Here is a 26,592-nt window from a genome sequence, read left to right as displayed (position 1 = left end):
GAATCAGAAAACTCACGGGCTACATTGCGCCCTCTTTAAACCTACTCTTCAAACCTACAATTTGGAGCTCTTAGGATTCGTCAGGTCCTTCAACTCTTTGGTAGCTCCCAAGCGCCAGCTCACTGCACCGCCCCAGTCCTTGCCTTCAGTCGAAACGGGGGCCTTCCACCTGAACTTCGAGATAGGCTGCTTGCCATCGGTGGCGAGGAGCATATCCCTGACCCAATTGCCAACAATGGGAAACATTTTGAACCCATGGCCAGAGTCACCCGACATGAGCAACACTGTTGAATCCGTGTTGGGTACATAGTCGATGATAAAGTCCGAGTCGTTGGTATCAGCAAACCAGCACAGAGACTGTTTGATAAGCGGCCTATCAGCAAGAGCCGGCAGCGTCTGCGCAAGCAGACGGCGAACCTGCCGTTGGTCATGCGGCGGCATGAAGCTGTTCTCGCCCGGCACCTCAGGTGCGTGCGAGACGCCCGTTTCGGGGTCCGTGTTGACGTATCCTCCACCCATGGGACAGAGCTTGAGCAGATTCGTCTTGAGGTCCGGTTCGAAAAAGAAGCCGAGATCCCGGGCATAGGTCACGGGCACGCCGCGCAGGGCCGAGGCCTCGTCGTCGGTCAGTTGAACGTGCGCCACGGACCATGATTTGGCGACGACGTGCTGACCGCATTCTGGGACGAGGCGGGCGGCAGCCGCGCCTGCGGCAACGATGACGAGCTTGGCGGGGAAGTCGCCTGTCTTCGTCCTGGCACCGGTGCTCTTCCGCGGGGTAGCTGGGTTGGAGGGCTCGTTGTAGATGATTTCCGTCACGGCGCCGCGGTCGCCTGTGTAGAACTTTACGCCTCGCTCGCGGAGGAATCGATACACGCCTAGCAGCGCGTTGGCTGAGTGGGCGTAGCCGCCAAGACGGTTGAGATACCCCCGCCAACCTGTGAGCGGGCCGTCATTATATTGCCAGGTGTGCTGGCGGATATCTTCCGGTCCTTCGATGGGGACCACGTGCTTCTCGATCCACGGATCCCGCTTGGCCGAGTCGTGGAAGCGGGCTAGAGTCGCTGCGGCTCTTTCTGGCGCACTGCCTGAGACGCAGTGCAGGAAGCCGGTCTGGTGGAAGTGAGGTGCGAAAAGGGGAGTTTGCCAGGCGCGAATCGCTTCCTTTGAAAGGTTAGCTACGGGTTACGACAGTGCACATAATCTGATCCCTGCCAGGGAAGCGGGATCAGGGCTCGATTCCGTACCAGTGTGAGCTCTGTGTAGAAAGGGTCCTCGTACTCGGCTCGAATTATCTTGTTCAGGTCGTTGGCGGCTGAGAACCTTGACGGAAGAGTGTCATCCTTTTCTAACACTGTAATGTTGATGAAGCGAGCCTCGAGAAGACGTAAGGCTGTTGAGAGACCGAAGGCACCCGCGCCGACGATTACGATGGGATCTGACTTGAGGAGGGGCATGATTTTGAGGGGGGGGGGGATAATTGTGATACGACTAGTGCTGCTCGAGACTACTACGTGGTAATCCTTACACCTTCCATTTGTAGGGATTGACTTGTACAATGGAACGGTTCAACCGCAGCGATCCGATGTCCGTATCAGCGACGGGGTATCCCCGCTTGAGGGTCGGAGGAGCCGGCCGGTGAGTCCACCCACAGATGCCGAGCTTTCGAGAACCTTGTCGGAGACGAACCCGAGTTAATTTATGGGTCTACGCGGAAGCCTTTCCGTTATCAGCGTCAGCCAAAGGCGCTGATTGTCCCGGACTTTCGTCTCCTCCGTCAGCCAAGGGTATTGATTGTCTGACATTTGGCTACGAATAAGGAAACTGGCAGGTTGGGGCCGTGCAAGCGGCTCTTGATGTGTTGAGGGTAACGCCATTTACGAAACATGTATGGCTAGAGTCTTCCAAAACATGACGATGCTGTAGACACCAGTGTTGATACAGAATCATGACTTTGAACATCATTCGATACAATTAGAAGCTTATCGTTGACAAAATCAACATGGCCGCACCAGCTTCGAAGCTCAAAATATTTCATTGACAAAAAAAAACGTCACGCCGAAACGCATCATTGTGCGTTAATAATTAAGTGATGTGATTTTCCAACCAAGAAATGCTCAATATCTGACAAAATCACCCGAAATACCTTTCCAGAATGATATGCATAGCTCTAACTAATCGTAAACACCAGCTACTACTCCCCTCAATCGTTGCTGGGGTACTTGAACTCCTCCAGAGGGAAAAACTCCTCCTTGATCATCCTCGGGCTGGTGAAGCGGCGCAGAATGTCGGAACTACCTGCCTTATCATTGGTGCCACTGGCACGAGCACCGCCGAATGACTGCTGGCCGATGAGAGCAGCCGTGGTCTTACAGTCTATTCAGTCATTGTCAGCATTGCTCCTAGGCAAGAGGGAACCAGCTGCGAGTTTGACTTACTGATGTAAAAGTTGCCAGCCGAGTACCGGAGGGCATCTTCGGCCTCTCGAATGGCACGACGGTCCGTGGAGAAGACGGCGCCGGTGAGAGCTAATCCACCGCCGTTCTGGTCGACGCTCTTCAAGAGGTTGGTCCAATCTGCGTCCTTGTACACGTGGATGGTCAAGACGGGCCCGAAGATCTCTTCGTTGAACAACTTATGGTCGGGCGAGTCGGCTTGGTAGACGGTTGGGCTGATGTAGAAACCAACCGAGTCGTCGTAGGTCCCACCAGCAAGCAGCTTCAAAGAAGAATCTTTGTTTGCAGCGTCAATGATGGACTTTATCTTGTCGAATGATCGACGGTGAACCACGGGACCCATGAAGGCGCCCATGTCGCCATCTGGGCTGCCCATCGTGACGTCCTTGACGCCGGCTTTCAGAAGGGAAATGAACTCTTCTGCACGAGACTCAGGGACGTAAGCTCGGGATGTGGCCGAGCATTTCTGGCCTTGGTACTCGAAAGCGCCACGGATGGTGTGGTTTACGACGCTGGGAATGTCGGCGGTGTTGTGGACGAGGTGGAAGTTCTTGCCGCTAGTCTCACCGACCACTCTGGGGAACTCGCGATATGTCTTCTTCGCGATACCTTCGCCGATTCTGCCGTACAAAGACCGGAAGATGTCCGAAGACCCAATGAAGTTGAGGCCGGCAAAGTCATGGTGGCTGAGCGCAACGTCGGTGACTGTCTCGGCGTCACCTGGAACAAACTGGACGACGTTGGGCGGCAAACCGGCCTCTAAGAGAATGTTGTAAACGATCTGGCTGGCATAGATGCTGTATTGTGAGGGCTTCCAGAGCACGACGTTGCCCATCAGTGCTGGACCAGACACCAGGCTTCCTCCGAGGGCGGTGAAGTTGAAGGGCGACACAGCGTAGACGAAGCCTTCGAGAGGGCGGTAATCGAGACGACTGTGCTTTGTTTTAGCACGGTTTTTACAAAGTACAAGGATGATCGAGATTATTGCTTACCTCCAAATACCGTCGGAGCCACGTGTGGGCTGCCGCGCATGAAGCTCAGCCGCATAGTGACAGTTTAGGCGGAAAAAGTCAGCAAGCTCGGCAGCCGCGTCGATTTCGCCCTGCCAGACATTTTTGCCCTGGCCCAACATCGTGGCCGCAATGAGCTCATAGCGGTACTTACCCGTCGCCAGCTCGGCTGCCCTCTGGAAGATGGCCGCCTTGTCGACAAATGGAGTCTCCTCCCATTCTTTCTTCGCGCCGAGGGCCGCCTCGATTGCTGCTGAGATTTGGTCCCTCGTCGCGAGCGGGTAGTTTGTGAAGACCTTCTGGTGCTCCGACGGCATCACCTGGTCGTCGGAGCTGGAGATCTTCTGGCTTCTGCCATCGTAGAAGATTCCGCTCTTCACCGGGAGCTCTGATCGGAGCTTTTTGAGGGCTTTTTCTACCTTGGATCGCTCAGGGGAGCCTTTGACATATGTTGGCTTACGTACATAGTGTCAGCAGTAATCGGATTAGCTACATGGCGGGAAGGGGAACACACGTTGGCCTCATTTCTGGCAGCAGGAAGAGTGAAAGGCAATGTGACATTTGTTCTTTTCTGCGCAGCCAAAGCGGTTGTCGAAGGCGAAATCTTGAAGGCAACAGGTCTGGTCGTGCCGGAACGGATCAGGTTTTTCGTTGTGAGCATGTTGACGGCAATTACTTTTGCTAGGTACCGGGGATGAATTATTCAGTTGCGGGTGAAAACCAACGAGTGCATTGGCGGACCAAAACAAACACGAACAGAAGAAGTGTATTCTTGAAATCAGACAAACCAAAGGCCGAAGCTCGAGATCTTGTAGAGCAAAGCTGACATTCGATTGACCCTGGAGCCATGATAGCAGAAATTAGGGTAGCTCCCGGCCCCTCTGCGGAGTTGGTTCGGGCGGGGCGCTGTCGGATGCTGACCCGGCCGGTGAAGGGGTATCGGAGATGGGGTTCCGCATGACGGCGGCTGACCCGACTGGATCGTGTCCTGCCCCTCACCACCGTGATCACTGAATCTTCGGGTGGAGGGAAGAAGTAGGAGTCCGCCAGCCCATCTTACTAGACCACTCGCGGCTGACATCGCATCCGCCGGCGGTGGGCTAGCCGCGGCGCTGATATCTCCAATACTTACAATCATGGACAAGCTACCAAGAAGCCTCATATCAAAGCAACATGCCCCAAGCTGCCCTTGTTTCGGCCCATCATGGCGCAAGCGACAACCGGCCAGATTCTACTTCGCACCCTAACATCGATCAGGGTCGCTACTCTGAGGAAGCCAGGGCACTTCATCACGTCAAAGCCTTCGGGAATCATGTTGGCGTACGCGACGACCTGCGTTGTGGCAATTAGAACCAATATTCTTTACAAGGAGCTCACAGGTAAAACATCTCGGGCACCAATAGTCTTCCTGTCGGACTTTATGGTCAACGTTCCTCTCGGGGTCTAGAAGCATGCTCGTTTCTTGCAGATGCAAGCCACGGAAACATTTTCGCTCCAGGAAGCAGCGTTGATTACCTTGACCCAAAATTACGAATAAGGGCTTAGACATGTCTACGACAGCGCCGGTAATGGCATTCTGTTCCGCTACGCCCTGACAGTCTTCAGATCATTCATCCTGCCCGACTGGCCCAGTGAGTCCCAAAACGATGCTGCCTGACGAGAATCCATGCGCAGCGCTGGTGCATATTCTTGGTATCAATAGCAAGAACCCTTGATCCCCCTATGAGTACTCCCCTACTGACGAGTATCGTTGACGTGAGGGTTCTTGCCCATCTGCCGAGCGATCGTGACAGCCTCCCTTAAGGCCTTGCCGATATGCCCCCTAACTGCGCCCTCTTCCAAGACCATGAGTCCTCCAATAGTGCAACCCTCCGGAGAAGTCCCCTGATCCTTGAGTAAGGCGGGATGAAGGCCACCTTGCATCATTGTAGCCGTGCCAAGCATAGACTGGAAAGTCATAGTATGGGCCAGAGGCCGGGGCACGCCAACAGCGACGGCCGCGTCGATGAGGGCATCGCAGACGACAGCAAAGAAGGCGGGGGTCGAGCCACCCAAGGCTGTCGTAGCGTCCATGAGAGCTGGAGGAATGTGAACCGTCTTGCCAATCTGATTGAATATGGTGTCGCACAGCTCAAGGGCCCAGTCTGGGGGGGCGGGATCCGATATCTCAACGGCGGTCAGGGACTGGGCTACTTGGGCGGCAACGTTGGGCAGCGTCCGTATAACCCATGTACGACCGCTATTTGCATTGGAACTGTTGGTTGGCGTGCCAAAGATGGTCTTTTCGAGGTCCTGCCGAGTCCAACCTGCGGCGACGCTGATGAGGAGCCTTGGGCGGCCGTTATTAGTGGACGATAAGGCTTCAGCTACACCTTGCTCTTTAAGGGTGGATGCTATATCGGCGGGATCGACTGCGAGAATAATCACGTCGGCTTTCTTCATTGCTTGAAGATTCTTGCCGGAAGATACGGTGACGGTGTCTGCGTTGGTGCGGAACTTATCTGCTAGCTTTTGTTCAGTTGCGCTGCTGCGGACACAGACGGTGAAGCGCTGGATGGGCAGCTTTGTGGCATCTGCCGTTTCAGGGGGGGTAACAAGGTTCTGCAGGATCGCGAGACCCAGGTTTCCTGGAATTGGACACGTCAGAAGGAGGGATGGTCTCCGAAAGCACACGGTGTGCAACATACCACAGCCCAGCATACACAGCGTCAAGCCATCCATGTCTTCAACTCCCATCTCGATTCACTTGCAGCTGGTTGGATGAAAGACGCTCTGACGGTCTTTCTTAGTTCTGACCGTTATATTAGATATATGTTGGGGAATCAACGTGTAGAGACAACACTGAACCGTTGGAGAAGCGGGGGCTGGAGGCCGAGGCGGAAGCAGAAGCCGGGGTGGTGCCGTGACGCGCTTTTCTCGGCATCCCCGCACTACATCGGCATTGTCCTCTCTGCCTAACTTCACTACGCAATACTTCTCGCGCGAAGAGTCGGGCATAAACGGCTCGTCTCCCGACTTATCGCACTGATTAGCCACAGAGTCAGACATGATTCCGACGCATCTTGATAGCCTGTATTCTTGATCAAGGTACCTTTGTACGCAGGGAAGGTACGTACCTAGGTAACTAACGCCTAAACCCAAGCCGTCCTCGGATCTCCTTCTTCAGAGCTCGGTACTCATCACTGCTCCTCGAAACCGCATCCCTGTTCTCCGCTGCCCTCCTCATCAGATAAGCCAGGCACTGCCCGAGTGTACCCCATGTGGAGCACTTGTATACACCCGGTGTATGGTCGCCACGTGCCCCCATCTGCACCAGATCAAAGCTGAGATCATCAGACATGCCATGCAGCTGGGCGAAATCCAGCTGAACAGTCTGCAGGCCCAGCTGCACGCGGGACTGGTGTGTCTTGTGCGCAGCCATCAAGCTCTCCCTGTTGTGACTCGCAAGAAAGAGGTTGACCGACGGGAACGGGAGCCCGCCCGGCGCACCGAACCTCCCAATCTCACACTTGAGCGCCCCCTGCGAGATGGCGTTGTACGCATTGTCCGTGTCCTGCTTCGTGTCGTGGATCAGAGACCTCTTGTCTGAAGACATGTAGGCCCCGCGGACGAGCTTCAGGCCGAGCGTGAACCCTTCCTCGGCGGCCTGCTTCAGGTGTGTGTCGAGGGTTGCCGCCGTGCTCTTCAGATACGCCTGATACGTATTGTAAATCCGTGCACAGCCGTCGCGGTTGTAGATGTGGGCTAGCTCCATTCCCACTAGGAAAATGCCCTTTTGGTAATGCTGGGACTCGGCGTCGATGATGATGCGAGCATTCTTGCTCCTTGCCCGACGGCAAATCTCGTGGAGCACGTCCATCATCGCTTTGGGTGGAAGCCGTCCTGCGGTCAACGCATCGCAGACGAGAGGACCAGCTCCAGTCAGCCTATCTTTGGGTTAGTCTTCGACAATCTCAAAGCGGGAGTCCCTGGCTTACTTGAGAGCGAGCTGATCGCCATCACCCAGCAAATCGACTGTCTCGAGTGTCCCTTCGGCCCAGGGCCCGAGATATTCGCATTCGCCCCTGTCTGTTTCAATTGCTGCCCCTTGCCGATGGACTTTGTTGGTTACTTGATCAAAAGAGGTCTCTTTAGCGTAGGTGAGAATCGTCCCCCGGAATCCAAAGTCTTTCATCTGTCGAAGGGTGCTCCTCGCCTCGGACGCCGTCTCTCCGGCGCAGAATTGCTTGTAAAAGGTATTCTTCAGAACAAAATTCAAGACGGGATTCTTGTTCACGTTGAAGAAAATGCCGCCAGACGTGCTTGTGAGCCATGACAGGCACGCCAGCGAAGCGCGGAGGAGATAGGGCTTGGATGAGATGGCGGCGAGGAACCAAGATCTTAGGAGGACAGTACTTGGGAGGACGGAAAGTGGTGATTTTGCTTTTGTCAGCTCTGGGGACCTTTCTCCCGTCTGGGCTGGTTTTCCAGCGAGGCTGGTGACTTGTCTCCTGCTTGGGGAAGCGGTGATGCCGGGAAGGGCTCTTGGAGAACTGATACGTGGCCAGGCTCTGTTAAGCTGCATCATTGCTGATTTTGTGTTGCGACTCATGGTAGTTATGATTTACCTCGCTTTGAGACGTCGTCTAGAGAATCTTAAGTCGAGCTTGTTGAAGGGGGGACATCCTGCCCCATTAACAGGTTCATCGTAATCAGATGCCGATGCATCGGTACCCAATCCGTTGATACATACGGATCAATGAGGCCGTTTCGATATGCCTCTAGCTAGCACGGGAATACAAATATTCAAAGGCGGGATAAGACGGACTAGCGATAAGGTGGTGCCGTCATGGGGCTCTGCAGCGAAAGTCGTACACCATGAGAAGGTGTTCATCGGAAAGGATGCCGTAAGACGGAAAGCGTGGGACGGGATACGCTCCCGTTGCCCAGGTACTATAGGTACCTTAGGTAGGTACTTACTGGAAGGAAGCTTGCCCCAGGAAACGTCATGTGGTTGTCGAGGGCTCGGCGATGACTATGTGGAAAGTTAAAATACCATTGAAACAATTTGGGTGACCAGAAACTTACAGAGACTTCAAGAGACAAGTGAAAATGATATAATCGTGGTCGCGGTGACGGGCGGTAGCTAAAACCCTTAATTTAACATGTCAAAGCAAGATGCCCTCTTCTACAGGGAGGCGTAGGTAGACCTCTGCAAGTTACTCCCCCCAATCATGTGAATATTGTTGGGGGGTCAAGGGTCTGAGAAGAAAGGTGTGTATTGGGAAGCTATTCTGTAGGCAGGAGGGTGCCTGGAACTAAGCTATGGGAGGTGCCAGGGCACAGGCCACCTGGCAACAGGTGAATGCCCTGCAAGCCCCAAGTGAATACCACCAACAAATATTAGTCGCTTTGGTCAGTGGCTACTGTTCTGTGAGTACCTTTGTACCTTGCCGTGAATGGGATAGAAAGTCACCGGGCGATGCTCACCGAGCTCTGGTGATTCTGGGAGCACGTGACCGTTCTGTTCATTGTGTTCGCAATATTAGGCAAATGTCTACAGGTCAGACGTGGCAAACAGGCGGTAGGTCAGGCCATATGGCAGGCCATTACATTCTATTAGCTTTGGAATACGCGGGCTACTTGGCTCGGAGTGAATGCCACCACCAATTGCTACGACTCCGACAACCTTTTCATCGACTTGACTGTTGTGGACTCCCCACGTAACATTACAGTAAGGTACACGGCCGCCACGGCCTGATTGTCTCAGGTGGCGTTAGCAACATGATAGGGCTACGGCCTTGGCATGGATCAATTGCTGCGAAGGCTGCAGGGGTCCCTGTTCATTTGACCGTTACACTCCACTCGTTACATTAAAGATTTAAGTTCAGCAGGGCGCGGGGATCCCGTCTTTATCTGGTGAGTCAGGTAGTATGAGGTGCATTTTGCAGCGTGTCCGAATAAGGTACGCTATGCAGCAAGCAACGCCACGAGCCAAATTCGCAGTGTCGTCCGCGCAACAACCAGGGATGCAGTGCTTCAGGGTCGTGAGGCACATGTCCTCGGATTCGCATCGTGCGCCGATTGGCATGCCAAGCTTGTTTCCCCAGACTCGGTTGGAAATGCGACGGGTATCGTCGCGAATAGCCAATCGAAGGACATTTGATTATGCCAAAAGGGTGCTCCTCCGTGTTTTTCGGGTACAGAGGACGAGGATCTGACGAGGATCTTGACCACGACGGCGGACATTAGGAAGACTCCGAGCTCATGCAAGGTTGAATGACCTTGGCATCTGGGACAAATGTCGCCTCTGCAGGTCCTACATATACAATCACGATGGCGAAATATCTTTGCCGTCACTGGCTCTTCAGTAACCTGAAGTTCAACAGGCTCCAGGCTCGTCACTCATTCAATTCCCCCAGTCATTCCTTGGACCACGGACCATGGCGCGCAGCAGTTTCTTGGCCAAGCTTGCTCTCGGCCTCGGCCTCTTCAGCGGGGCCCAGGCACAGTCGGCCGCTTTTACGGACCCCGATACCGGCATTATTTACCAGCAAGTCACCCGGGGCGCCTATACTTTTGGCATAGCCCTACCTGAGACCCCTGGTACCGACCTCATCGGCCGTATCAGCGTCCAAGGCACTTCAGGATGGGGTGGTGTGTCGCTCGGTGGAAGAATGGCCAACAGCCTTATGGTCATTGCTTGGCCCAACGGTGATGATATCGTTGCATCACTGCGTCACTCTACGGGCTATGCTAGCCCTGGTCTATATGCCGGTGATGCGGCACTGAAGACTATCGCCGCCGGCACGTCTTTTGATGGCACCACCTTCACCTACACCTTCCTCTGCCAAGGATGCATCCAGGCCGACGGCACCACCTTTGCAGCCGACGCCAGCACCGCTGATATCGGCTACGGCTTGGCCGGCGCCAGCGTCAGCGCGCCAACGAACCCCGCCTCGCCTCTGACCTTCCACTCCGGCGGCTTCGGCATCTTTGGCGTTGACCTGGCCGCTGCTCAGTCGTCCCAGTTCGCTACTTGGGCTGCCTTGGCCGACGAGACGGGGGGGCCGCCGGACGGCGGTGGTGGCGAGACTCCGAACCCCGGCAATACCACGGTGCCCATTTCCAACTCGACCTATGACTACATTGTGGTCGGCGGCGGTCCGGCTGGCCTCGTCGCATCTCAGCGCCTCACTGAAACCGGCCGCTCCGTTCTGCTCATCGAGCGCGGCAGGGCCTCTACAGCCTCGACCGGCGGCAACAGGCTCGTCCCTTGGAACCAGAGCCTTACTTACTACGATGTCCCCGGCCTCTTCAGCAACCTGCCGTTTGCTACCCTCGGCGAAGGTTACTGCACGGACACGGCCGCCGTGGCTGGCTGTGTGCTTGGTGGCGGTGGCTCTGTCAACGGCATGGCCTTCATCCACCCTCCAACTTGGGACTTTGACGATGAGTGGCCAGAGGGCTGGACCTGGGACGATGTTGCGCCTGCTGCCGCACGTCTTTACGCAAGGAATCCGGGCACGACGTCTCCCTCCCGTGATGGCAAGTACTACGACAACGAATCGGCCAACGTGCTGGAGCCTTTCCTGAAGAGCCATGGTTGGACCTTCGCCGATGGTATCCAGAACCCTGACGAAAAGGTTCAGTCGTATGGCCCTCCCTCTCTCAATGTAAGTGCACGATTTCTGGGCCATGATTCAGCCTCTCGAATATTTATCTGACAAACTAGATCGCCAATGGCCTTCGTTCCGGTCCTATCCACACCTACCTGCCACTGGCCCAAGCCAAACCCGACTTCAAGCTCGAGCTCAACACCAAGGTCATCCGTGCCATCCGCACCAATTCGACCATTACTGGTGTTGAGGTTGAGAACGCGCAGGGCCGCCAGATCATCAACCTGAAGGCTGGAGGTGCCGTCATTCTTGCCGCTGGCGTCATGTCCACCCCGCGCGTCCTCTTCAACTCTGGTATTGGCCCCTCTGCGCAGATCAACACAGTCAAGTCTGGCACAACGGGCGTCACGCTTCCAGTGGAGAGCGCGTGGATCAACTTGCCAGTCGGCCTTGACGTCAAGGACCACTCTCGCTACGAGATCACCTTCAATGTCACCGATGGCCTGACGACCTACAGCAGCGCCCAGCTGGCCAACCCTACGGAAGAGGACAAGGCCTTGTTCAACGCGGGCTCTGGTGTCCTGACCCAGTCTTTCCAGCGCCTCGACCTCTTCCGCCAGGTCAACACATCCGACGGCCACGTCATCATGTTCCAGTCGCACGTCAACTCGCAAAGCAACGACACCGTTCGGTTCATGATGCTTATGAGCCACGGCCTCACTTCTCGAGGCGAGCTCGCAATCAACGCTGCCGGTAACACCCTCTTCACAAAGGCGCCCTGGACGAACACCGACACGGATCGCGAGGCCTGGTCCATCGCCATCAACGAACTTTTTGACCTGTCGCGCCAGTCCAACAGCCCCATCTCCTTCTCGGGCGGCAAGAATGCCACAGCGCAGGTCATCCTCGACACACCCGTCCAGTCAGGCATTCACATGGTAGGAAGCGCCAAGATGGGCACCGACGACGGTCGCGAGGGCGGCAGCGCCGTGGTTGACCTCAACACGAAAGTCTACGGCACCGACAACCTGTTTGTCGTCGATGCTTCATTCCACCCTGACCTGTCCACGGGTAACACCCAGGCCATCGTCATGGTCGCGGCGGAGCATGCCGTCAAGAAGATCATCACGCTTCGCGAGGGAGGTGGTTCTGGCTGCCGCCGGAGGCCGCGCATTGTGCGCAACTGAGAAGAGTCTGCAAACGCTGGTCTTTGATGTATTCATGTTTTCTTTCCGGTCAATGTTACCAAGTTCTGTCACACCTGTCTATGAATTATGTACACTGCAGCACATAGCTTCTTAACTACAGTATATACATGCCCTTGTAAACGCTCTGCGCCTAATGCGACATCTTGTGTGGCCTGCTTGACTGCAGGCCAAGGCCAGCCCCAGGCTTTTCATTTGCTGCTGCCCTTCCCAAACATCAATGGAGGTGGCGAAGACCGCACGGTTTCAAGCGAAGTCACAGCTCTTTAGGCGTAGCTCGGTTTTTCAAGGACTAATGTGTAGTCTTCAATCTCAGGTCTTAGGTGCCTCAGCTGCCCAGGTGCGGGGAACTGACGTGCTTTGTTCGTCATGAGCGAAGATAAATATTGATCCGCTTACCACGTTATTTCCTAATCGCTGCTATTAACGTCCTCTACTGCCATCACAATAAGACAGAAGCTCGTTACGCGGGTGTCACCTCACGTGGCCATTGTACTCCAATACTGAGTTTCTTCGCAGTGATACAAGTGGCAATGGAACAAAGAAGCAGGATCACCTGGAGAGTTAACATCATTGCAAATCGTTAAGCATACTTTGACCGACGTGACCCGACCGGAACCATACCGCCTCCCCCACAAACGGCAGCCCGAATGGCCGAACGCCCCATGACGGCTTGATCCACTCCTCCACCGAGCCGCCCAGTCCGCAGATACCCGTTACAGTCCCGCATGCGGCCAGTGTGCAACAACAAAGCTGAGTCGAGGCGGTCGCTTTATCAGAAAGCCAGGGAGGGAGCACGGCGCCGAGCCTTTTCTGAAATTTGCCGCGCGTTCCCTCGTGACCGCCAAGATCCAATCGCACCTTGTCCAAGCCAGCCTCAGACCTATCCCATGGCATGCCAAACCTTTGCCAAGCTGATGCCAAGTTCCTGGAGAAAAACACCAGAAGCATTCTATAGGCCCACTCTCAGCCTACCCTGCAATCTTCCCACCATATTAGACTATGCCAAGGAACATCGAGGCATCACTGTGATAGCGAACCATGCTTTTGGCCATGTGCCAAGCGTCTTGGTTCGACCGCAATATGAGGCCAACCCTAAACTACCTGCCGTATAGAGTAGGTGTGTAAGATCATCAAGGCTCTAATTCCCCAGAGTCTCTTGTTGGCTGCATAATTGGAGCTAGACCTTCAGATGTATGGGGCTCCTTTGTGCTTGCCCACATCGCCGGGCCCTGCAAGCAAGAGGAAAGGGTTTGGAAAGGAGGTATGAGAAGGGCTCAGATACATATAGCTGGTTCCCGGAACCTCCAATTTGTCGGTTCCGTTCTGCTTCTCTTTCAAGTCTTCCGCTGCCTGCCCTTCTCAGCTCAACTCAACTCAGGTCCTTCGTCTGTTTTGTTTCACTTCCATCAAGCGCCTGCAAGCATGGCGACCCAGCAGGAGCGGCCCAAAATGGGCATTGGCAAACGCATCTACCTCTTTATTGCCCCAGACGCTAAGAAAGACGAAGATGGCCGTGACAACTTCAACTCCCGTGCGCAGTTCATTCTCTGCGCCATGGGTGGTGCCGTCGGCCTCGGAAACCTCCTTCGATTCCCCTCCGTCATCTACAACAACTACGGGTTGCAGTTCTTCATCCCTTACTTTATAGCTTTGTTCCTGATCGGTATCCCCATCCTCATACTCGAGATTGTCATGGGCCAGGCCTACCGAGCCGGCTGCGTAACCGCGTGGAACAACCTCAACCACCGGGCCAAGGGCGTTGGGTTCGCCATGGTCTTCAACGGTTATTCTGTTGTCGGTTATTATGTCCCCATCCTAGCCTGGGCCATGTCCTATTTCCGGCGTTCTTTCACCAGCCCCCTGCCTTGGGCTGGCCAGAACACCCAGGACTTCTTCTACGACGATGTTGTGCGCAACCAAGCACCCATCGGCGATAAAGATGAAGGAGACATGCTCTTTTATCCTGGCACCGGAATCGTAGGGGAGACTGCCGGATGGACCTTTTTCACCTGGTTCATTGTCTGGATGTGCATGTTCAAGGGTGTCGGACTGACCGGACGAGTCATCTATTTCACCATGGCCATGCCGTTGATCATGATCTTGATTTTGGCTGTTCGATCCTTGTCGCTCCCGAACGCATCCGAAGGCTACCGACTCTACCTTGGCGTCTGGCGGACCGAGTCTCTCCAGGGGCCTGGTGTCTGGCAAGACGCTTTTGGTCAGATGTTCTTCTCCATTGGTGTCGGGTTCGGCTACTTTACCTCGTACGCATCTTACAGCTCCAAGTACTCCAACGCAGTGCAGGACGCTTTCATCATTGCTCTGAGCAACTCGGCAATCGAGATCATTGCTGCTCTAGCCGTCATGGGCATCATCGGATTCTTGCAAATCGAGCCCGATCCTACCAACCGACTCGGCACCTTCAGTTCTGGATTCTTCACCTATCCTGAAGCCCTTGCCCAGATGCCGGGCGCAAACTTCTTCTCGGTTGTCTTCTTCATGACTCTCTTCCTTCTCGGTCTGACTTCCGCATTTGCACTATTCGAAGTCCTTGTCACCATGATCTGCGACACTGACTGGGGTAAGCGAGTACCTCGTTGGGTCGTGGCCACTGCCGTTGCCATCATGTCATTCCTCATCTCGTTGATTTACTGCAGCGAGTTTGGATTTTACTTCCTGGACGGCATAGATACATTTGTCAACGACCTGGCTCTCTTCTTCACCGTCTGGTTTGAATCCTTCTTCGCCACCACTCTGTACCGCTGGAGGGATCCCGTGGACCAGGTTGGATACGTCAGCTACTGTCTCTTCAACGGCGGCTACTTCCTGGCCCACTTCATCGGCATCCTTGTTGGTCATCTTGTCAGCCCCCCGGCCGGTGCCGGCGTGGCATTCGGCATCTTCATCGCCGGTGCTGTCTCATCTGCCTTCTTCGGCAAGACACCTACGGTGGCGGCCCCGAGCTTTTGGGGGCGCAGTACCGTTCTGAGCCGTTTCTGGTACTCTGCATTCTATTCGGTAAGTGATCAACATCCTGCGGCTCTTCTATTCAGCCCCCTTTTTAGGCGCTCCTGGCTAATCACGGTCGTAATAGGGCAACCAACTTCGTCGCGACATCAACGCCTCCATCCTTACTGGCAAGAACTGGCGCCTTCACTGGGCCTGGCCCGTTATTCTGAAATACCTGACCGCACCCGCTGTGGGTCTTGTGTTCTCCTTCGCGTACTCCAAGTTCCGCGACGAAAAGTTCGCTCAGGACCCGGCCTACCTATACTCTTTCATCCTCTTCCACATGGTCATGGTCTTCATCGTCGGCCTGTTCATATTCCCGCGGTTCTTCAACTGCCTCGTTCCCGCGCGAAGGCTCGAGGCCGGCGAGGGCAAGTACGCCGTTGCTCCTCAGGTCTTCATCGGCGAGACCGTCATGCTCTCATCGGGTGGAATTGAAGAGGGCAACAGTATAGAAGGGCGGCGGACGGACAGCGACGGGGCGTGGAATGAGCCTGCTGTGACGCAGGAGAAGCCTACTCACGGTTGAGAGGACAACGTCTCTCCCGTAGTGCCTTATTTATCAGCGTTCAGTGAGAACACCCCTCTAGGTCGTGTGGAGAGGGCTTCGGGTTTCCCACGACAGGGTTGTGTATCGGCCGAGTAGCACTTTGGTCATTCATCTCATGGCCAATTTATTTGAACAATTTACCCATATGGTGTCCACGAACCAAGTCAGTGTCATTCATGGCCCCAATTCGGCTTTTTGCGTATGTTGTCAGCAATAAGGGCAACCCTTGATTGACTTACAGTCGCAGTCGATGTGAATGCGCCCGGCAATATGGCAGTTCCCCGCAATGGCAATTGCAGTGCAACCGGCTTCTGCGGAAGTGTGTTTGATGTAGATGACGCGCCTGCTGTTAGGTCCGGGCCAAGCGTCCGCAATCAGTGCCGACGTCGCATCATGTCAATATTTCCGAACACGTGAGGCATCGCTCGCAATACCCTGGCCTATGGGATTCTGAGCTGTCACTGGTCCCTCGATCCATCCGGTATCGTGTCAATGTTCACTGCCGGCCGAACGAGGACGAACGCTCCGCAGATCGGCATTGCAGGGTCCGATCCTAGATATATTCAGCCATGGCGATTGGCGCGTATATGGGCAATCCGGCAGCGAGATCGTAAATGGAAGGTGACTACGGATGTTTGATGATCTCCAAAGCGTCACGCAGACCTCACGATATGGGCACTCTCGTATAAGTATGATAGTGTTCACTCTTTCTGTTGTTGCCTTTGCGCCTGGCATAGAACCGGTTGTCCTTCGCGGCCCCTTCTTCAATTTCAACACATCTTCGGACTTGATTCCCACGCTGCTCATCAACATGAAGCTGTCTCTCATCACCATCGCGGCGGCGTACGCCTCCGTCGTTTCCGGGGCCATCAGCTGGTCGCTCCAGAAGGCCGCCAACCCCACGACCGATCAAGCCGACGCGTACGCCAAGATCGAGGCGGCCATGCGGCTCGCCGTCGCGCGGCACTCGAGGCTCGGCACCGCCACCAAGACGCTCCGCGTCTACTACACGCCCGGCGTGCCGACGGCCGAGGCCAACTTCAACGGCGACGTGCGCTTCGGCACCAACAGGGCGTACATGAACGAGCGCACGGCGCTCCACGAGATCTCGCACACCCTCGGCATCGGGCAGACGGCGGCGTTCGACAGGAAGTGCGCGGCCGGCGACTGGGCGACGGCTCTGCCGCTGCTTCGCTCGTGGGACGGCGCGGGTGCCGTGATCAACTGCGGCGGCTCGCACATTTGGCCGTATGGGTTGAACTACGACAACGAGTGGAGCACGACGAACGCTGATCGACACGTGAGGCTTATCAATGCGATGATCAGGGACGGTATGTAGACCTAGCTATTTGCAGGAATTTCAGGCGATGTGAAGATTTCAGTCTCACGGTGCACTTGTAAACCCGTCGGTGACATCGTCATAACCGGCCTGACCAGCCGCCGGTATGTGAAGACCAACCGATCAGTGTTCGTTCCCGTTTCGACCAACTGTCGGCTGTCCACATCATGGCCCGTGTACATCGAGCAGATCATACGCCAGAAAGCGTCCGTCTCCTCTGAGCGCTTCCTGACCCTCAACGGAGACCTTGACGTTGGTCTGCCGCAGCGCCTCAGCTCCACTGGGGCATTTCCAATACCTCGGGCACGAAGTGTGCGAGCGGCGACTGGGTTCCGCTCCTGACTCTTTCGCGCAAGCATAGATGCCCACACTGGTCTAGGCGATTGGGGCCTGTTGTCAGACAAGCAGCACGCTGCAGGTCAGTCATCTTCGGCAAGTTTGACTGTGGTCGTGACTGCAGATGAGCGACGGCGTCCCACCGTCATACACATCTCGCTGTGTGCGAGCTGGTATCACTTCCTGGAGTGGAGTTCGTGACGGATGATTGGACATTCGACCGCTTGTAGAGTCATGATCTTTTCCAGTGGGGCATTTAGACACAATCGGCCTGCTGGCGCAATGGTAGCGCGTAAGCTTCCGGTGCTTAAGGTTGTAGGTTCGAGTCCTGCGTAGGTCGGCCGATTCTCGCTTCCGAGCGAATCCTTTTTGGTCTTCCATCGTGGGTGCCGAATTTGGCCGTTGACAGCCAACTATCGAATTGAATTGAAGCATACAGCATGGGGTGCATTTACCTGCTTGAACCATACTTTTGTCCTGCGAAAGTGCTCACCACCAATGTACCAGGTCTACCTACGTTACGGTGGACCCACGGAGCCCCGTTGCCCCGACGACCTTGTGAGCCCCTCGCCCCACATGAAACCGCTGGCAGCTCGAGGTAAACACGCGTTGGACAGTGGCATGCGCGAGGAAACAACGGCAGTGAGCGCCTTCCCACGTCCCGCCTTCCCACGTCCCGCCTTCCTGGTTTGTCGTCAACGTCTCCCCACTCGACCGCCTTCTGCTCGAGGAAACAGAACCGTCTCTCCTCTTTGTTTGCTCTGCTCTTTCGTTTGCTCTCCTCTTTCGCTTGCTCTCCTCTTTCGTCTGCTCTCTTCCTTCGCACAACGCGTCTCGACAGACCAAGAGGGAGGAACACACATCGCACCCACCATGGACAGTGCACCGACGAAACCGCCATCCAACCTCTTCCAGGTCTACTTGCGCCTGCGGCCCTCACCAGCCGGCTCGACCGCCTCCGACAAGTTCCTCTCTGTCGAGCGCGAGGACACGTCCGAACACCCGACGCACATCATCCTGAACTCGCCCAACGACCGCAAACGCTCCACCGAGAAGTTCGCCTTCACCCAGGTCTTCGAAGAAGATGCCACCCAGCTCGACGTCTTCCAGTGCACCGGCGTCGCGCCCCTGATCGAGGGCGTCCTGGCGCCTCACGGCGGCGTGGGCACCGATGCCCTGCTCGCGACCCTCGGCGTCACCGGCTCGGGCAAGTCGCACACCATTCTGGGTTCGCGGGCCCAGCGCGGCCTGACGCAGCTGTCGCTCGACGTCCTCTTTCGGGCCATCGGCTTCAACATGCTCGACGACGCCTCGTCGCCTGACCTCGACTCGTCCCTGCAGCTGTCCGACCCCTCTGATGCCACCATCGTTTCGGCACCCACCTTCCTCGAGACCGTCTATGCCGACTTTGCTGGTCCCGCGCGCGCCGGCTCGCGCGCGCCGACGCCTATGCTTGTAGGGCCCCCTCCTGCTTTCTTTGACGCCCCTCCTGCTTTCTTTGACGCCCCTGCTGCTTTCCTTGACGCCCCTGCTGCTTTCCTTGACGCCCCTCCTGCTTTCTTTGACACCCCTCGTCCGCACACCGCACCTCGCCGTGTCCCGTCCGGCCCTGGGCCCCCGACCGTTCGCGTCGTGCCCCCGACCCCGAACGCGCAAGGCCGAGTTCTGCCCACATCCTCCTCCACACCCATGCATCTCCCCCCCAGCCCCCAGAAACACCTTCCCTCGCAGCACACACGCAGCCCCCAGAAACACCTTCCCTCGCAGCACACACGCAGCCCCCAGAAGCACTACATGACCTGGACCACAGCCTCCAAGACAAAGAAGAATCTGACCAAATCTCCAATCAAGGGCGAATACCCCCCGCAGCAGACCCCTCGAAGACATCTCCAACGCCCATCTGCCGTCCCGCAGATCCCCGACGTCAGCACCGTCCATGTCTCCTCCGATCCCAACGCCGAGTACGCCGTCGTTCTCTCCATGTACGAAGTGTACAACGACAAGATCTACGACCTCCTGACCCCGCCCATTCGATCCAACGCCACCAAGGAATACCGCCGCCGCCCGTTGCTCTTCAAATCTACAGAGCAAAGCGCCGACAGGAAGGTTGTCGCCGGGCTCAAGAAGATTGTGTGCAAGAGCCTGCGTGAGGCCATTCTCGTGCTCGAGGCCGGCCTGCACGAGCGACAGGTGGCTGGCACCGGCAGCAACAGCGTGTCGTCACGAAGCCACGGCTTCTTCTGCGTCGAAGTGCGGAAACGCACCAGGGGACAGAGATCGTCCACCTGGACCGGCAGCACGCTGACAGTCGTCGATCTGGCCGGCAGCGAGCGTGCGCGCGATGCAAAGACCCAAGGCAGCACGCTCGCCGAGGCAGGCAAGATCAACGAGAGTCTCATGTACCTGGGACAGTGCCTCCAGGCGCAGAGCGGGCTGGGAAACACAAGCAAGGTACGTGCATGACCCGTCGCTGTTGTCGCTGCCGACATCGGCAGGCCGACGAACGAAAAGACTGACCCCATCTCTCCCCACAGCCGAGCGTCATGCCATTCCGCCAGTGCAAGATGACCGAACTCCTGTTCAGCAACTCCTTCTCAACAACATCGTCTTCGTACACTGCCCCCGTCGTCCCCCGTCGAAACGCGCAACGAGGCGTCATGATCGTCACCGCTGACGCCCACGGCGACGTGAACGCAACCTCCCAGATCCTTCGCTACAGCGCGCTAGCTCGCGAGGTCACGATACCTCGCATCCCTAGCATCACATCCACGATCCTCGCAGACATGCCAACGGCAAACGCACACTCTGAAACTCTCTTGTCCGTCAACTCTGCATCCTCTCAGCGGTCCTACTTCTCTCAACCATCCGGCTCTCACCGCAACATCTCCCCCAGCAGCCCGACGGATGGCGACAGGTTCATCATGGAGCACGCCGCTCTCGAAATTGCCCGCATGCAGGAAGAGATCAACAGCCTGCACCAGGAACTCGACGTCGAGCGCGATGCGCGCGTCGCCGCCGAGGCACACTTGCTCAGCATGGAAGACCGCATGCTCGAGCTTGAGCAAACCATCCGCGAGGACTGCGCCGCCGAGTACGAATCACGGTATGACCTCGAGGTGGCGCGTTGGAAGGCCACGATGCAGGCCCAGCAGGAGCGCGGCGAAGAGCACTGGGATCGCAAGATGGAACTCTTTGAGCGCGGTCTTGGACCCCATGACGATGATGACGAGGAAGGCGGCGAAGACAAGGAGAACGTTCTCGTCGAGAACCTGGCGCAGGAGAACGAGCGTCTTCGCCGCGAGATGGGCGTGCTCAAGCGTGAGCTTGCTGGCCGGAGTCCGACGCGGAGGCAGCCTCTCCACGAGCGGGACGACTTTGGCAGCCGCAAGCCTGACGGCGGCACCGGAAGCCTGGGTCGCAAGATGGAGCAGCTTCGCGTTAGCAACGCCAGCGTCTCGAGCGTCGCCAGCGGCGGCAGCCCCAAGAAGATCAGGCGACTGCCGACGAAACGGTGGGAGGACGCTGACGACCTGGCGTAGTGTTTGCGCAATGTCCTGTCGATGTGTGGTGTGGATTTTTACTGCGTGTATACCCTTGGTTCGGCCTATCTGGATTGCAATGGATTTTATGACTTGTCATCGATTCCGACCGCGCCATGTTCGTGACTGGGTTGAGGAAAGATTTCGCTTGCATGGCCGGCGATCTGATGCCAGGTAGAATCTGTCAATGATTCTGAGCAACAGACCGACCGAGGACCGACTTGGCGTCGAGAGTCTCGCCATCAGCTTCGCGACAACGCCTCGACACCGATCGGTAGCCTTGGCCCCGTGGCGCTCGGCCTCTATGCAGGCGTGCTGCTGCCATCGGCTGTCGAGGAGCCATCTCCTCTGCCGGAATAGGAAGTGCGCTCGTAGGACCTGATCGAGATGGTCCTTGCGCCGGCCTCGACAGTCACGTCGCAGCTCCGAGGATCAGTATGACTCGACGGTCTGGCGAAAACAGGGCGGGCCAGCACGGTGACGGAGCCCACGCTGCATGCAACCCGCAGCAGATGCCGCTTCCACCATCGTACCTGTCCCCTCGTCGTGTCCGGCGGTAGGTCTGCATGAATGACCGGAGATCTGCAGCTCTGGTGTATCATTTTGAGGTCACATCGTGCACGTACTTACTCATTGGCACCACTGCAGTGACCGAGTCTGGGTTCGATCCGAGGGGGCGAATAGAGAAAAAAGAGGAGGCCACTGTGATGTAGCACTCGGCATTGATGTGGCGGGGCACCTACGGCAACACTGCCGTGGCGCAGCTCCGCGTCCATGACGAGGCCGTGGCCGGCAAGCTTACTTCCGATAAGCTTGAATGCTCGCAGCCCCCTGATCTCACGCAGAAACGTCTGGTCACGACGCGGAGCAGGCTATAGTATGTGGCACCTTCGTTGGCCGGCCAAGCTTTTCTTCGTCGTGCATTCATGGAAGCGAAAGGTGACGCACCAGGGAAGCTTCGGGGAAGCGGAGCACGGCTGCCGCTTGATTCTGTTCATCCTGGCTGAGCACCGTGGACGGCTTCGTCACGTCTTTTCTCATTCGCTCTCCGCGCTTGCTTCTCGTGTCAAATATGTCTCGACCGGAACCCAAATGAACTTGCGGCCTCCGTCGGATCAGCTGGCAATAGGAACGATCGATCCGGCAGATTCTAGATCAGGTTCTGAGACGACCTCTGTTCATCGGACGCGAAGACCTGTGCAGCTGCACCTGGGCCATGATCTCGGTCATGAGATGCACAGCCGGGATCTCCTGCCATGCGGCGGCAAAGCTGCAAAGCCGTAACCAAGGATACCCTTCATTTCCAGACTCGGCAAGTCGGAGGCGTTTAACTGGTGACAGCGGTAGTTCACTCTCAGAGTTCTCTGGGCTTGAAGTGTCTTGCAAGGCGGTGCCCAGGTGGTGATTCCATCGATGTTCGCCGTCAAAATAGCATCGACAGCCCGTGAGTCTTCGCAGGTCTCCGCGGGAGAGCCGCATTTCCGGTCATGGCAACTGTGTCTGGCCTTTAAAAATAAAGGGATGCGTAAGGAACTAACACGGAGGCTATATGGACTTTGAAGCTGTGGTGCTACTTTTTAAGCAGTAGTGCTTGGTGAATAGCCTGGGTAATTGGCTGTTGATTTAATTTGCAGCTCAATATTCCATCTGATAGAGTCAAGGTCGTCAATCGTAGGCTTGAAGATATCCAGAGATCGCCCCTCTCCTCTGGATATGCCGAACGAGAGCTGCACGAGCATATCGGACTTTCATGGTGCGGTCATTTTGCTTCTTACCGCTGGATCTTGACACCACACAATATTTCCCTGGTGATATCATAGTAGTTGGACCAGAGAGTCGCCCATCGAAGACCGAATGTGACCACGATGGGTGACGAGGTCGGTACCTATCCGAAGCCAACTGTCCACGTTTCTGTCACGCATCACGCTCCGAGGAAAGCATACCAGCACCATCAACATAAAGATAATGCAAGACTATTGAGTAAGAGCAGCTCTCGTTGACTTACGACATTCCTCCCATGGCAAGCATCATCTCGATTGAAGGGAGGGACTGTTTTCATCACGGATCCGCTTAATGGGATGAGGGAATTTAGTGCGTGCATCCCCGGATTTCCAGCAAATACATCCTGGTTGAGAGATTCTTGCTCGCTTCCAGCACCCTAGATCACCCCAGTCGTCCCCTTGTCTACGAACCCTCAGTCATCTCGGTAGGGCAGCGGCGTGCGGGCCATGCGGCCGCTTATTCTGATGGTTTGGCACCACAAGACTCGGATTTTGCGCCACAATTCTGCAAAACATGCACTTTAACATATCCAGCAATTCAGATGATGGAAATTTCCACGCCTGCAGCTAGAAACCCATGGTGACACGCGCCCGCGCTTGCGAAGGTTCTTGCTGGCCCTTGCGGACGCAGTGTCAGCAGCTGAACACCAGGGGTTGGGTCCACCGAGTGATTCTTCATGGCCATGAGTATACCATGCACGACATCGTCTGCCCAATCACGCACCACCTCGTAAGAAGAACCCAATCAAGCTTGGGAAGAGGGTTGGAATCATCTAGCCAATGCAGCCGTGTGCTCTTCACGATGGCAGCTTCTCGTTCAATTCAGCCATAGCTTCAAGGCCCTGCAGTCAGCAAAGGCGTAGCCCGCACAAAGTGTAGATGACGCTCAACTGTTCATTTCCATTCTCACTCCAATCAACGTCTGCTGCTCGTAAAACGTGGGCTGTCGAAAGCATCGTCACTTGGTGTCCCATGTGTATAAAATAGCATGCCAGCTGCACTCCTTGATGCGATGAGAACAGAAACATTCCCACACTTCACCTACTAGCCAAAATTGGAGAACGCATCTTTTACAATATGCCTTCTCTCAGAACGGCCTCCTTCTCCGCTGTGGCGGCTCTGCTCCTGTTGCCGGCAGTCATCGCAACTCCTCTGCCGGACACGCCTACCACGAAGCTCATCCGCCGCGATCTCCTCCAGCCCCTCGGCGGCTCGGCCTGGTCTGAGCAGGAAAAGTGGTGCCCGGCCCTCGACTACGATACGGATTCGTGCTACAACACGGTCGCCATCTCGCCCTCCGGCCAGCTCAACGCCGGACAGGACGAGACCAAGTCGGCCGGCGAGATCCTTGGCTGGTGCCGCAAGGATGTCCGCCTGCAACAGACCAATATTTACGTGCGCTCGCGCTGCAACAACGGCTGGTGCGTGCACATGTACGACTACTACTTCGAGGCCGACTTTGGCTGGGGCGCCCACCGGCACGACTGGGAGCACATTGCCGTCTGGGTGCAGCACGGCCAGCTCAAGTTCGTCAGCATCTCGCAGCATGGCAAGTGGGACATTCGCATCCTCGACGGCCGCACCGCCGCCCCGCGGTTCGAGCACGGCACCCACCCCAAGGTTGTGTACCACAAGGACGGCGCGCTGACCCACGCCTTCCGCTGGGCCAACGGCGGAGACGAGCCGCCCGAGAACCACTGGAAGAGCTGGCGCTGGGGCGTCGGCGCCGGCCTCATCGAGTGGGAAAGAATGCCGGACAACCTGCGCAAGACGCTGTCGGCCAAGAATTGGGGCGCAGCCGAGATGGCGGTGCGCGACAAGGACGGAAGCGACTGGAACTTTGCGTGGTACATCAACGAGTCGCAATACTTCTGCTGGGAGACGTATTGCCCTGGCTTCCTGGCCCCCGAGTTCAAGCCGTGGGGTTGAAGAACGCACGGGACTTTGACCTTGATCTTGCAAGCCAGTCACTTGTTCGAGCTGCTCTGGCAGTCGTGGTGGGTCATGTTCAACGTAGTCAGGCTACCTTTTCTGTCCTTGGCTGAGGATAGTCATTCATAGAGAACGCGTATTTTCTTTCGACTTTCAAGCCACTCAATTGTGGGTAGTAGAGAGCCTTAATCCACGTTGTAGCTTCCGATACAGAACATCGCTTTCACTTGGGTCAACAGGCGTGAATTGTCAACTGAAACGATACCCTTCTGAGCTATGTACTTGCAGAATCTTGGACTATCGTCTGCTGCATGTATCAAACACGTGTAGCCGAGAGGCTTGCTAGAGGAACAAGTCACCGTAGAGGAACCTGATGAGACAGCTTCACGAGACAAGGCTTGGTCAATGACGTCTCGACATTCGACCTCTTTTCAGTCAAAGAAAAAAAGGGGAAACTGGGTATCATGGTGTTGAAACTAGTCAAAACCTTTGCATTTGGTGATGCGCGTTTGCAGATACTCAGGAAATGTGTTCATGCTTTCATCCAGGTTCGTGGAGGGGGGCTCGAAACTACTGGCGAGGATTTCTCAAACACAAATCTGCCAGGGATAATCGGACTTCAGGATGGTCACTTCAGCCAAGCCACATTTCCTTGGACAAAGCCTCGTCAGCTGTGTAAGAGGCAGCATCAGGGCAAGACCTGGTACACACTAGAAGCCCGGGGGCTCGAGAGGTCTGCCACGCCTGCCGTTACTGGAATCAACGGCGGAAGCTACATTGTCGATTGATTCTGATGCAGAACGCCTGAGGTCTCGGAGGGTTGTGAGCTGGTAGTGAGACGCGCAATTATTGAACAAGTCTTCATCAACATACTACATCACCCAGGCATGCACTGATAGTGGTCGCGCGTTCGCGACATGCGGTCGCCCTGACACAGGTTATCAAAGTTGCTACCGTACAAGATCAGAATCGGCTAACATAGAACCGGCAAGATAAATCAGATGGCACCGGAGTCATAAAGATCTTTCACAACGAGAATCCGTGCTTTGCAAACAGGAAATGGCTTCGAAGTCGCATCTGTTCACACCTCAGGTGCCACGTTTTCGGCAGTCATCCCTGCAGCACGGTATTTCCAGTAAAACTACGATACCAGCCCAAGCAGTTGATCTCGGCAATGGCGAGAACCAGAGCTCACCAGAAACGGCCCAATGCGACTTTGATGACGAAGTCAGTATGAACTGCCGGTTGCGTACGCAGCCGGGAGACTACAGAGAATAGTGAAATATCGCTCACACGAACCTTTCCTGTTGACCAGAGCCCCCTCCCCCTCCCAAACACTGCCTCATATCTCTCGTTATCCTGCTCTGAGGCTCTGGTGAGATTGGGAAAAATCAAACTCGCCAGGAGATGGCTGTTATGAAATCAGCAGAGTTCCGCTGGCGACAGTATCCGACATTTGAATTTTCTCTTTCCATGTCGTTAGCAGGACCGAGTCAAAACTCAAAGCTCGTCGTGAGTCTTCTGATAAAGAGCATCGGGCTGCGCATGAAATCAACCGGAGCATGACCAGTCGCCTGACACGAAGACCGAGGTGTATCTCATATCGGGACATATAGCCCAGCTAACGAGTCAGAACCCTGACTCCTTCCCCTTGCACGCAGAATGAATCTTATCGTAACTCGCATAACCCCTGTCGAACGATTAAGTCCCCGCCGCGGCTGGCCCGCGCGCGGGCACCGGATTCTTGCTGGGATACCCTTCGACGTCACTAGGAACATCAGTCATGATCCTTGGAAAGGTTGGTACGCAAGGTTTAGGCTGTGTGGGCTCGAAC

At 55.9% G+C, this 26,592-nt stretch overlaps 8 protein-coding genes and 1 non-coding gene across 9 annotated transcripts; 6 read left to right on the top strand and 3 right to left on the bottom strand.

The window, feature by feature from the left end:
• Window positions 1-54: 54 nt before the first annotated feature.
• On the bottom strand, window positions 55-1,457 carry D7B24_004141 (uncharacterized protein; the record flags this gene model as incomplete). The annotated part of the gene is made up of 2 exons (XM_028638315.1): window positions 55-1,164; window positions 1,248-1,457. The coding sequence occupies 2 exons, from the start codon at window positions 1,455-1,457 to the stop codon at window positions 55-57; spliced, it is 1,320 nt and encodes a 439-aa protein (XP_028496935.1).
• Window positions 1,458-2,203: 746 nt separating this feature from the next.
• On the bottom strand, window positions 2,204-4,127 carry ALDH4A1 (Delta-1-pyrroline-5-carboxylate dehydrogenase, mitochondrial; the record flags this gene model as incomplete). The annotated part of the gene is made up of 4 exons (XM_028638314.1): window positions 2,204-2,376; window positions 2,439-3,388; window positions 3,449-3,921; window positions 3,981-4,127. The coding sequence occupies 4 exons, from the start codon at window positions 4,125-4,127 to the stop codon at window positions 2,204-2,206; spliced, it is 1,743 nt and encodes a 580-aa protein (XP_028496934.1).
• A 1,073-nt stretch (window positions 4,128-5,200) lies between these two features.
• D7B24_004139 (uncharacterized protein) lies at window positions 5,201-8,057 on the bottom strand (the record flags this gene model as incomplete). Its single annotated transcript, XM_028638313.1, has 5 exons — window positions 5,201-6,093; window positions 6,154-6,202; window positions 6,431-6,490; window positions 6,780-7,392; window positions 7,444-8,057. 5 exons carry the CDS (start codon window positions 8,055-8,057, stop codon window positions 5,201-5,203), a joined length of 2,229 nt encoding a protein of 742 aa, XP_028496933.1.
• A 1,831-nt stretch (window positions 8,058-9,888) lies between these two features.
• Window positions 9,889-12,251, top strand: D7B24_004138 (uncharacterized protein; the record flags this gene model as incomplete). The annotated part of the gene is made up of 2 exons (XM_028638312.1): window positions 9,889-11,121; window positions 11,181-12,251. 2 exons carry the CDS (start codon window positions 9,889-9,891, stop codon window positions 12,249-12,251), a joined length of 2,304 nt encoding a protein of 767 aa, XP_028496932.1.
• A 1,443-nt stretch (window positions 12,252-13,694) lies between these two features.
• D7B24_004137 (uncharacterized protein) lies at window positions 13,695-15,810 on the top strand (the record flags this gene model as incomplete). Its single annotated transcript, XM_028638311.1, has 2 exons — window positions 13,695-15,290; window positions 15,367-15,810. The coding sequence occupies 2 exons, from the start codon at window positions 13,695-13,697 to the stop codon at window positions 15,808-15,810; spliced, it is 2,040 nt and encodes a 679-aa protein (XP_028496931.1).
• Window positions 15,811-16,522: 712 nt separating this feature from the next.
• On the top strand, window positions 16,523-17,170 carry D7B24_004136 (uncharacterized protein; the record flags this gene model as incomplete). Its single annotated transcript, XM_028638310.1, has 1 exon — window positions 16,523-17,170. The coding sequence occupies one exon, from the start codon at window positions 16,523-16,525 to the stop codon at window positions 17,168-17,170; it is 648 nt and encodes a 215-aa protein (XP_028496930.1).
• A 604-nt stretch (window positions 17,171-17,774) lies between these two features.
• On the top strand, window positions 17,775-17,846 carry D7B24_004135. Its single transcript has one exon. It is a non-coding gene; the product is annotated as a tRNA-Arg (tRNA).
• Window positions 17,847-18,379: 533 nt separating this feature from the next.
• On the top strand, window positions 18,380-21,045 carry D7B24_004134 (uncharacterized protein; the record flags this gene model as incomplete). The annotated part of the gene is made up of 2 exons (XM_028638309.1): window positions 18,380-19,957; window positions 20,041-21,045. The coding sequence occupies 2 exons, from the start codon at window positions 18,380-18,382 to the stop codon at window positions 21,043-21,045; spliced, it is 2,583 nt and encodes an 860-aa protein (XP_028496929.1).
• A 2,858-nt stretch (window positions 21,046-23,903) lies between these two features.
• D7B24_004133 (uncharacterized protein) lies at window positions 23,904-24,755 on the top strand (the record flags this gene model as incomplete). The annotated part of the gene is made up of 1 exon (XM_028638308.1): window positions 23,904-24,755. The coding sequence occupies one exon, from the start codon at window positions 23,904-23,906 to the stop codon at window positions 24,753-24,755; it is 852 nt and encodes a 283-aa protein (XP_028496928.1).
• Between the last annotated feature and the right edge of the window lie 1,837 nt (window positions 24,756-26,592).

Source organism: Verticillium nonalfalfae, assembly GCF_003724135.2.
Source record: "Verticillium nonalfalfae strain VnAa140/NRRL 66861 chromosome Unknown scaffold_23, whole genome shotgun sequence".
NCBI classification, from domain to species: domain Eukaryota; kingdom Fungi; phylum Ascomycota; class Sordariomycetes; order Glomerellales; family Plectosphaerellaceae; genus Verticillium; species Verticillium nonalfalfae.
This window is presented reverse-complemented; position numbering and strand designations above follow the sequence as displayed.